Source organism: Hemibagrus wyckioides, linkage group LG02 (genome assembly GCF_019097595.1).
Source record: "Hemibagrus wyckioides isolate EC202008001 linkage group LG02, SWU_Hwy_1.0, whole genome shotgun sequence".
NCBI classification, from domain to species: Eukaryota; Metazoa; Chordata; class Actinopteri; order Siluriformes; family Bagridae; genus Hemibagrus; species Hemibagrus wyckioides.
Window position 1 is genome coordinate 25,754,066 of NC_080711.1, and position 11,770 is coordinate 25,765,835.

Sequence of the window (11,770 nt, forward strand, 5' to 3'; positions counted from 1 at the left end):
TGTGTGTGTATGTCTGTGTGTGTGTGTATGTGTGTGTGTGTGTGTATCTGTGTGTGTGAGTGTGTGTATGTGTGTGTGTATGTCTGTGTGTGTGTGTATGTGTGTGTGTGTGTGTATGTGTGTGTGTGTGTGTGTGTGTGTGTATGTGTGTGTGTGTGTGTATCTGTGTGTGTGAGTGTGTGTATGTGTGTGTGTATGTCTGTGTGTGTGTGTATGTGTGTGTGTGTGTGTATCTGTGTGTGTGAGTGTGTGTATGTGTGTGTGTGTGTCTGTGTGTGTATGTGTGTGTGTGTGTGTATCTGTGTGTGTGAGTGTGTGTATGTGTGTGTGTATGTCTGTGTGTGTGTGTATGTGTGTGTGTGTGTGTATCTGTGTGTGTGAGTGTGTGTATGTGTGTGTGTGTGTCTGTGTGTGTGTGTATGTGTGTGTGTGTGTGTGTGTGTATGTGTGTGTGTGTGTGTGTGTGTGTGTATGTGTGTGTGTATGTGTGTGTGTATGTGTGTGTGTATGTGTGTGTGTATGTGTGTGTGTGTGTGTGTGTGTATGTGTGTGTGTGTGTGAGTGTGTGTATGTGTGTGTGTGTGTGTGTGTGTGTGTGTATGTGTGTGTGTGTGTGTGTGTGTGTGTGTGTGTATGTGTGTGTGTGTGTGTGTGTGTGTGTGTATGTGTGTGTGTGTGTGTATGTGTGTGATATTGATGTGGCAGTAAAACAGCTTTGTTTCACAACTTAATATTAAAGACTCACTCTAATCAGTTATTGTTTCCATAGCAACAGCTCGTTGACAGAGACGCTCCACATAAACAGAATAAAAACCACATGTGATCATCCATAAGTGTGAGGTGGAGGTCTCCAGTGTCAGTGACAGGAATAACTTCAGAGAACATCACGTTTAACTAGAAACAGATAAAAAGTCTGATGGGTGATTGTTTTACACACACACACACACACACAAACACACACACAGACACACACACACACACACAAACACACACACACACACATACACACACAAACACAAACACACACACAGACACACACACACACACACACAAACACACAAACACACACACATACACACACACACACAAACACACACACACACACACAGAGAGAGAGCAGTAAATGGTGATATATGGTCTGTCAGCAGTGTGATGTAAATAGAAGCTCAGTAGTAAAGCTGTAGTGGCTGAATAATGCAGAAGGATGTTTCAGTACAGTCAGCATCACACTCCTCCATCACCTCATCCCTCCATCCTCCACATCACACTCCTCCATCACCTCATCCCTCCATCCTCCACATCACACTCCTCCATCACCTCATCCCTCCATCCTCCACATCACACTCCTCCATCACCTCACCCCTCCATCCTCCACATCACACTCCTCCATCACCTCATCCCTCCATCCTCCACATCACACTCCTCCATCACCTCATCCCTCCATCCTCCACATCACACTCCTCCATCACCTCATCCCTCCATCCTCCACATCACACTCCTCCATCACCTCATTCCTCCATCCTCCACATCACACTCCTCCATCACCTCATCCCTCCATCCTCCACATTTCCTCTGTAATATTGTGTTTAAAATGTCTCACACCTGGTTGTGTATCTGTCAGAATTTCTCTCTTTTTGTTTCTTTATAGAATAAAACTGTTGTGTTTCTCTCAAATTTCACTACAGTCCATCTGTTCACTCACAATACATCTGATACATTCACTGTGAAGTAAAGCACCATGACGGAGAAATTCAGATGTACAGCTCACAGGTAAAATTCGAGAGAAAGAGAGAGAGAGAGAGAGAGAGAGAGAGACAGAGAGACAGAGAGTGAATGATCAGTGTGGTGTTTAAAATCTTCTCCTCAGCACTCACATTCATTCAGATGTTCCTAAATGCCACCAGGTGAATAATACACAATACAACTCCAAGTAGCAGTAATTACTACACACACACACACACACACACACATATACACACACATATATACACACCATCCTTCACAAGCATCTCCTCTTCTTTACCATAAACACAAAGCTGATGGTTATTTATGTTTACATCTAGTCCTTTATGTCCTTAATGCTGCCATGGCAACAACTAGGAATAATGACAGCCAGTTACCTCATCAGATCTTACATCTCAAACAACTTCCTCTAATCTCCTGCTGATCTCTCCAGCCTGGTGTTTAATCTCCTCCTGAACTCTCCAGCCTGGTGTTTAATCTCCTCCTGAACTCTCCAGCCTGGTGTTTAATCTCCTCCTGAACTCTCCAGCCTGGTGTTTAATCTCCTCCTGATCTCTCCAGCCTGGTGTTTAATCTCCTCCTGATCTCTCCAGCCTGGTGTTTAATCTCCTCCTGATCTCTCCAGCCTGGTGTTTAATCTCCTCCTGATCTCTCCAGCCTGGTGTTTAATCTCCTCCTGATCTCTCCAGCCTGGTGTTTAATCTCCTCCTGATCTCTCCAGCCTGGTGTTTAATCTCCTCCTGATCTCTCCAGCCTGGTGTTTAATCTCCTCCTGATCTCTCCAGCCTGGTGTTTAATCTCCTCCTGATCTCTCCAGCCTGGTGTTTAATCTCCTCCTGATCTCTCCAGCCTGGTGTTTAATCTCCTCCTGATCTCTCCAGCCTGGTGTTTAATCTCCTCCTGGCCACTGAATTTGATTCTATATATTTCTGTCAAATTTGTGACATATTTCTTTGACTAATTCAGGGGGTGGAGCTACTCAGTTTGTGATTTCAGAAAAAACTCATTCAATACAAACCAATCAGATGATCAGAAGATGATTACAAGAAAAGCTTTCACTTACAGCGACTGAGACTGAAATCTCACTCGTGTAATTAATCCCAGTTAGTTTATTAACAGATTTAGCAAATGTTAGCATTATTAGGCTAATAGGGATGTTATTTTGTAATGGGTGTGTGGAGAGGTTTGTGCATTGAAAAGACATTTTGGAATGAAAAGGGGGATTTTGGTGTTCCTCAGAATGTCCTGTAATCTGTAGAAGTTGAAGCTGGAGCTGATCTCTCGCTCAGACGCAGGAAAATCACCTCCAGAATCATCCATGTCTCTGTTCCTCAGAGCTGCAGAGTGGAAAATGTTCTCTTCCTTCATTAAAATATAAAGCCATGTACATGACAGAAACAGAAACAAGGAGCATGCTGTGTGTGTGTGTGTGTCTCTCTCCCTCTCTTGATGTGGTCCATTAATCAGGTACAGGAAAGATGTAGATCTCTCTGTAAATCTCTCTGTAGTTCTCTCTGTGGATCTCTGTAGATCTCTCTGTGGATCTCTGTGGATCTCTCTTTGGATCTCTGTAGATCTCTCTGTGGATCTCTGTGGATCTCTCTGTGGATCTCTGTAGATCTCTCTGTGGATCTCTGTGGATCTCTCTGTGGATCTCTCTAGATCTCTCTGTGGATCTCTGTGGATCTCTCTGTGGATCTCTGTAGATCTCTCTGTGGATCTCTGTGGATCTCTCTGTGGATCTCTGTAGATCTCTCTGTGGATCTCTGTAGATCTCTCTGTGGATCTCTGTGGATCTCTCTGTGGATCTCTGTAGATCTCTCTGTGGATCTCTGTGGATCTCTGTGGATCTCTCTGTGGATCTCTGTAGATCTCTCTGTGGATCTCTGTAGATCTCTCTGTGGATCTCTGTAGATCTCTCTGTGGATCTCTGTGGATCTCTCTGTGGATCTCTGTAGATCTCTCTGTGGATCTCTGTGGATCTCTCTGTGGATCTCTGTAGATCTCTCTGTGGATCTCTGTAGATCTCTCTGTGGATCTCTGTGGATCTCTCAGTGGATCTCTGTAGATCTCTCTGTGGATCTCTGTAGATCTCTCTGTGGATCTCTGTAGATCTCTCTGTGGATCTCAAACTGGATCCTCTGTAGATCTCTCTGTGGATCTCACTGTGGAGATGTTAGCAGTGTGTTTTTGCTGCTCCTGTTTGAGCTGTAATGCTCTACACAGCACAACATTATGGAGTGAGTGACTCAGCAGTTCTCCCCAAGCTCACGTTCTGCAGGTTCCTCAGATGGATGTTCTGAGTGAGAGAGGAAACGCAGGCTGTGATCTGGAGACATGGCTTTTTATCTAAACACACACATGCAGTGGTTCATTACACACATCTACAAGTTCCTCAGTTCTCCTCATCTGACTGAAAAAACACACAATGATTTTTGACGATGAAACAATGTAAGGTGAATTCTGGATTCTGATTGGTCAGAAGGTTATGAATAAACAGCAGCTCTGTATCACGTTAATCATGGGTGAGTTTCCTCCAGACCAGCAGAGGGTGCCTCACTCATCTGCTGTCTGTAATCACTTCCTGTGTTTCAACAGAGCTGTGTTCTGTTCCTCTGATGAGGTTCTCTGTGGTTTCACTTGTTTTTTATGCTGTTGTGTTCCTACTGTCTTTAGCTTGCTGTTATGTTAGCCTAGCCTAGCTTAGCCTAGGTCTAGTCCTTCATTATAGTTTACCTAATTTTATTACTGTAACTATAAACAGTGTATGATCTTGTTCTTTAACAAATAAAAATGCAGACATCTGTAGATTGCTTGGGGACTTTTCAGTGGAGCAGCTCCTCCACCAAGGGAAGTGTAAAAGTCCTCACGTCTTCTCTCTCTACACTGTCATGTCTGAGTTTCTGCTCGTTCTCCATCCCTCATCTCACCGAGAATGCGATACATGACATCATACTTCACTATCCTCAATAATTAAGCACAGTGGAATGTTCTAGATGTTTTGCAGAACAAACCGTGACTCGGTACCAACCCAGATAACAAAATGCACTCGCTTTATTAGCCGTGTCCTTCAGAGATGTTGTGATGGAATTCTACAGAAATGAAGGGTTTCTATCCTGAAGCTGTAGAAGACGGAGGATCGCTGAAGTGTCCTGAGGAGAGAGAAGGTCAGGACGAGTCTCTGTCACGCGGGTGAGTTACTAATGAGGTAAATATGAGCTACAGCTCACATAGACAGACTATTACGTGGGTTCTCCATTAGACACATACATGTGTAAAAGCAGGAGGTGAAAAGATGAGAGGAAAACGAGTGAAAGAATGAGTCTTAAATCTGCACTAATCCCCATCTGAGTGAGACGGGATCGCTGTGTGTGAGACGAGACGCCGTATGGAAGAAAATTACATGTTGTCACGGTGATGTTTAACACTGGGGAAGAACACAGCGGGTTCTCATAATGCCGAACACTCACTCTGGCTTCACTGCACACTAATGACACTTTACTAACGGCAAACACGGGTTCCGCAGAAACTCCCGAGCAAAATGACGTTTGTTTAAGGAGAACGCAGTCTGAAGGCCTTCATTACTGCCATGAGGAGGCCAGGAGAGGTCATGTGACCTGCTGAAGCTCCATCAAGCTTTAGTTTAATGCTGACTTAAAGCTCAAATATAATTCCTCTGATGTGGGGGGTCTGTGGGGATTAATCAAACACCCACAGATGATCATATTCTCATCAAATAACCTCTGGTGCAGCAGTTACACTTTAAAGATCAGAAAACAACACAGTCGTGATCAGGATTTCTCCGCGGCTAACTGCTCACGCTCTGTCCAGTCTGAAAACCACAACAAACACAACACACTTTTCCAGAATCTGGAATAGTGTAGCCACTTAGCTACACTAGCACTGATATCCACATGAGTGTAAAATAATCACTTGAGTTGTTCTGTGGTGTGTGTGTGTTCTGTCAGGACTTTATCACAGCGAGTGTTTCAGACTCTAGCTGGTGGATTGCAGAAGGTTTATGATCTTCACAGTGTGTGTGTGTGTGTGTGTGAGAGAGAGAGAGAGACTGTGTGTTCCTGTGAAAGGACTTGGATCTCAGCAGTGTGTAGTGACGCTGCGTCTGTGTTTTAGTCTCAGTCTCTGTTTGGTCCTGAGAGGAAACACTAAACTCTGTTTTATTGTGTTTTATTCCATATAAAAATCTGTGTAGAAATTACATCTGAAACAGAAACATCATGATACTTTGCTGGACATGAGTGTTACACACACGAGGTTCATTTATTCACAGGTAGGATCACGTGTTTTTCACGTTAGTCATATAATCACATGCAGGAAGTGTATGGTTACGTGAAATGTGCATGATTATTCTGTTAAAGACGTAAAGCTTCACTCCGTTAGAGGTTAACGAGCAGCTCATTAATGGTGGCTAACTGAGCTCTGTTTCTGTGTGTGTGTGTGTGTGTGTGTTGGAACATTCCAGCATCTTCTCTTCTCTTCCTCTCTGAATCCTGTAAAAAAAAAAAAAACACAACAGGAGTCAGACATGCGTCCACCTGAGCTGAGAGGTCTTCACATCGCAGCCGTCGGGCAGAAGATCCAAGAGCATCTGCTCTTCTCCTGACCCCCTGATGAACACTTTCACCCCTGAGCTCCTCAACCTGTCTTCCTCCTCGACTCCTAATTAACTTCCTCCGTCCTTCCGTCCTGCTCTGATTCTTTAACTGCATTTTAAATAGTTATTTCCTTTTAATTGGACTTCAGTGAGCCTTCAGCAAGTGTGTGTGAGTGTGTGTGTGTATGATTGTGTGTGTGATTGTGTGTGTGTGTGTGTGTGTGATTGTGTGTGTGTGATTGTGTATGTGAGTGTGTGTGATTGTGTGTGTGAGTGTGTGTGTGTGTGATTGTGTGTATGATTGTGTGTGTGAGTGTGTGTGATTATGTGTGTGTGATTTTGTGTGTGTGTTTGTGTGTGTGATTGTGTGTGTGTGATTGTGTATGTGAGTGTGTGTGATTGTGTGTGTGTGATTATGTGTGTGTGATTGTGTGTGTGGTTGTGTGTGTGATTGTGTGTGTGAGTGTGTGTGTGATTGTGTGTGTGATTGTGTGTGTGTGTGTATGTGTGTGATTGTGTGTGTGTGTGTGTGTATGTGTATGTGTGTGTGTGTGTGTGTGTGTGTGTGTGTGTGTGTGCTTAATGACTGTTTACACTCTTTAATATTTAAAGGGTCGATATTAAACCTGATGACGTGTTTTAGCCGCTACACGTCCAGTGTGTGGTCACTTTCTTGTTCCAGCTGAAGGTCAGCAGCACGATTCCTCACATCTCCATAAAACATGAAAAGAAATTAAACTCTGCCTCTGATGGAGATAAATATTGACACACAGCTGAGTAAATCTTCTGTTTTTGGATGTTTTCTCAGTTTATAAATCATGTCCTGCTGAGAGAAATCAGTTCACATTGCACATACACACACACACACAATCACACACACTCACACACACACAATCACACACACACACACACGCACACACACACAATCACACACACACAGTCACACACACACACGCACAAACACACACAATCACACACACACATTACACACACAGCTGCACCAACATGGCTTTCTGCATCACTTCATTCTGTTTATCCACCTCTCTCTCTCTCTCTCTCTCTCTCTCTCTGTGCATGCGTGGTGGAGAGGTGAGTGTGGTGTGTGGAGCGTGAGAGCGGTTGGCGTTTTGCCAATTTTTTCGGCACTAAGTGCACTTTTTTTCCGTTTTAGATCTTGGAATATTTAAATACTTATTGTGTGTGCGGGTGTGTGTGTGTAGCGTGTCGGTGAAGCGTGGTTATGGCGGATCTGAACACGAGGCTGTGGGAGAGTCTAACTCGCCGGCACAGTGTCCGTGTTGCGTGTCCGGCACGGTGTCCGTGTTGCGTGTCCGGCACGGTGTCCGTGTTGCGTGTCCGGCACGGTGTCCGTGTTGCGTGTCCGGCACGGTGTCCGTGTTGTGTGTCTAATTAATTATGATTAATAATGAGTCAGTACTGGTTTCTCCCTTCAGTTCCCCATCTAAGAAGGTTATGTTGTCCAACGTCCCTCCTTTTATCTCTGATGAGGCTATCTGTAAAGAACTGTCTCGGTACGGGCGAATCGTCTCCCCCATTAAGAGAATCTCCCTTGGTTGTAAGTCCCCACTGGTTAAACACTTGGTTTCTTTTAGAAGAATGGTCTTCATGGTTTTTAAAGGTGTGGAGGAGCTGAATGCTGTTTTTAAATTCTCTGTTGAAGGCTTTGACTACATCTTTGTTTCCTCTGATGCTGACATTAAGTGTTTTACATGTGGAAGAACAGGTCATCTTGTTCGGGCCTGCCCTGAGAGGCAGAGTGACCCCGGTGTTTCTGAGCGACCGGGGCAGGATGCAGCTGAGTCGGCTGGGGTCGTTCCCCCTGCGGCTACAGTACAGTTCGGCCGGCTGCTGAGGGCCCCGGAGCTGCTGCTGCACCAGACCCTAAAGAGAGTGAGCCCCAAGCCCAGGCTGCAGCCCAGAAGCCCACTGGAGCTAAACCGGCCCCGGAAAAGCCATGCACGGCCGAACCGGACCGGGAGAAGCCGTGCTCCACTGAGAAGAGCTCAGTGGGTTCTGGAGCAGTGCTGGAGCTGCCTGCGCTGGCAGAGACAGACACAGAGGTGCAGAGTGACTGCCCGGAAACACCGGACACTACACCAGTGCAGGGGGACGGGGGAGACGTGGACATGGTGGATGAGCCCACTTTTAAAGTTCTGAATAAAAGGAAAAAACAAGCAAAAAAAGACACAAAGGTGGAGGAACGAGAATCAGACAGTGATGACTGCATGTCAGACTCTGTTTTAATGTTTGACTCTCAGGAGGAACAGGTTAATGTTGTGTACAGTGCAGAAGATATTAAGGAGTTTTTAAGAAATACCAAATGGCAGCAGAATGTTGCATTGAAGAGTTTTTCCCGGACCGTAGACAGTTTATTCATGACGTGAAGTTCTTCAGAAGAGAAGGAGCTTTTGTTGATGTAGAAATTTTCCGTCTGAAGAAACTGATCACTAGAGTGAACAGGGAAAACTCTGATGATGACTGATGTGTGGTGGTTTTTACCCTCTGTTTATTTTTATTTATTTTAATGAAGGATATTAATATTGCGAGTTTAAATATTAATGGAGCAAGAGACCAGAACAAGAGAGCTAAACTGTATGAAGTTTTAAAGCAGAAGCACATTGACGTTGCCATGCTGCAGGAAACCCACAGTGATACCAGCAATGCTGCTGATTGGGTGAAGGAGTGGGATGGGTTGGTGATTTTAAGTCATAACACAACGCTCAGTGGTGGAGTCGCCTTGCTCTTTACTCACAGTTTGTTCTCAGTTTGTTCTCCCTGTTCTTATTCAGTTGAGGAGATTTTAAATGGGAGACTTTTAAAAGTGAAAACTTTTTATGAGAATGAGGTTTTAGTTTTTATTTGTGTGTACACTCCCACCAGTGCAGTGGAGAGGATGATGTTTTTAGACACGTTGAATAATGTGATTGCTGACTGCAACACTGCAGAGATTTTAATTCTGGGTGGTGATTTTAACTGTACTACAGATATTTTAGGTCGGAACCATGCAGAACCTCATGTGGCTTCCCGTAAGCGTCTGTGGGAGATGGTGGAGGCCCACGACTTAAGTGACGTATGGAGAATAAGAGACAGTACACGTGGGCCCATGCCATAGATAACACACTCTCCCTGGCGAGACTAGATCGTTTTTATGGTTTTAAGCATCAGCTGACGTTTTTTACAAAGTGTTTTATTGTTCCAGTAGGTATCTCTGACCACAGCATGGTCCAGTGTACTAAAGAGAAGGTTAAACCTCGGAGTGCCTACTGGCATTTAACACTGCTCTTTTAGAAGACGCTAATATTAGAGTCTTTTATTTTTTTAAGGAATTGTTTTAAACATGAGAAGGCAGCTTTTAGTTCACTTCAGCTGTGGTGGGATGTGACAAAAGCACAAGTCAAAGAATTCTGTCAACAGTACACTCTCAATGTCACAAGAGACATTGTTAGATCTCTGAAAGCTCTGGAGATAGAAATAGTGGAGCTCCAGCGTTTGGAGGCCACTGGAAATCGAGGGCATGTTGAAGCCCAAAATGAACGACCTGTTAGACATTACAGCACAGGGGGCGCTGGTCCACTCACGCTTTAAAAGCGCTGCTGAGATGGATGCTCCTTCAAAGTTCTTTTTCAGTTTAGAGCAGAAGAATGGACAGAAAAGATTTATACATGCTGTGTGAACAGAATCAGGGGATCTCGTATCTGAGCCCACTGAAATTCACCAGCAGACAGTAAGCTTCTACTCGAAGCTGTACAGCAGTGAGTGGTCAGGGACACAAGTAGTGGAGGACAGCTTCCTCATGGACCTGCCAAAGCTCTCTGAGCAAGCGGCCAGAGAGCTGGACAGGGAGCTGACGCTGGAGGAGGTTCATGAGGCTCTCCAGGGGATGGAGAATGGACGGGCGTCAGGTATAGATGGTCTCCCTGTCGAGTTTTACAAGGCATTCTGGGCCGTCATAGGGCAGGACGTGCTGGATGTCCTACGGGACAGCGTACGGAGAGGCGAACTCCCGTTGAGCTGCAGGAGGGCCGTCCTGACCCTGCTACCGAAGAAGGGAGACCTGAACATTAACCGGGTTGAACATGAATATTTGTGGAAGGTGCTGGAAGCCTTTGGGTTCAGTCCAGGTTTTATAACCATGATCAGGGTGTTGTACAGTGACATTGAGAGTGTACTGAAGGTTAACGGTGGTTTATGTGCTCCTTTTAGAGTGTACAGAGGGATCAGGCAGGGCTGTTCCCTCTCTGGAATGTTGTACTCTCTAGCTATTGAACCTCTTTTAAATAAGTTAAGAAGTCTTCTCTCTGGTTTTAATATTCCACATGCTAATGCCTCAATATGTTTATCAGCTTATGCAGATGATCTGGTAGTGATGATAAACACACAAAATGATGTCTATGTTTTAACTGATATTTTAAATGACTTTCAAATTTTATCCTCCGCCAAAGTTAACTGGTCTAAAAGTGAAGCCATTTTAGTTGGGGGGTGGGAAGGTGGGCAACCGTCACTACCAGGAGGCTTAGCGTGGAAAAGAGGTGGTTTTAAATACTTGGGTGTCTACCTGGGGAACAATGAGTTTTTAAGTAAAAACTGGGAAGGTTCTGTAGAGCACGTGAAGGGCAGACTGAGCAGGTGGAAGCGGCTGGTCCCAAAGATGTCCTACAGGGGGAGAACGCTGGTCATCAACAACCTCGCCGCGTCGTCCCTCTGGCACAAGCTGGCATGCGTGGATCCGCCGCCGAACCTGCTAGCGAACATCCAGGCCCTGCTGGTGGACTTCTTCTGGGACGGTCTACACTGGATTCCACAGAGTGTTCTTCATCTGCCCAAAGAAGAAGGAGCACAGGGGCTGGTTTTTACTTTTCAGTGTTTTATTTCTGGTTTTAAGAAACACCGGTTCAGGTGCCAACTGATCAATTTTATATTGGGTCAGGCAAAAATGGTGATATACCTGAGCCAGATTGCACAAAATACTGACTGTGAAGCCATAAGAATTCTGAAAAGGCTGATAAAGTCAAGAATTTTAATTGATTTTAACTTTTATAAAAGTATGAATGACTTGGATGTGTTTAAATGTGTGTGGTGTTAGGAGAATGTTTTGTGCTCTGTAGCAGATGGAACAATTAACTTTGCAGCAGAGATAAACTAATCACTCATATTTAAACTAATTTATTGACATTATTTTATTACGTATTTATTTATTTATCTATTTATTTATTAAGTCACTGTGATTTCTATATGTGACTTGTGTAAATAAAGTTGTATAAAAAGTCAGTCTCTGTCTCTGTCTCTGTCTCTCTCTCTCTCTCTCTCTCTCTCTCTCTTTCAATTCAGTTCAGTTCAGTAGTGCTTTATTGGCATGAATGTAAAATCAGACTGTTGCAGAGTTATACAGTA

The 11,770-nt window shown here is 44.4% G+C and overlaps 1 protein-coding gene across 3 annotated transcripts in view; it reads right to left on the reverse strand.

Annotated features, from left to right (window-relative positions):
* Nucleotides 1-3,716: 3,716 nt before the first annotated feature.
* Nucleotides 3,717-11,770, reverse strand: part of LOC131365701 (protein phosphatase 1 regulatory subunit 29) — a 107,712-nt gene continuing 99,658 nt past the window's right edge. For 2 of the 3 annotated variants that reach the window (XM_058409472.1, XM_058409460.1), the window contains one exon: nucleotides 3,913-6,254. In XM_058409472.1, the coding sequence (XP_058265455.1) occupies nucleotides 6,163-6,254 (92 nt within the window). In that variant the 3' untranslated portion in view covers nucleotides 3,913-6,162. Of the gene's footprint in view, nucleotides 6,255-11,770 lie in introns of all 3 variants that reach the window. The other variant, XR_009206732.1, reaches the window with a different exon arrangement.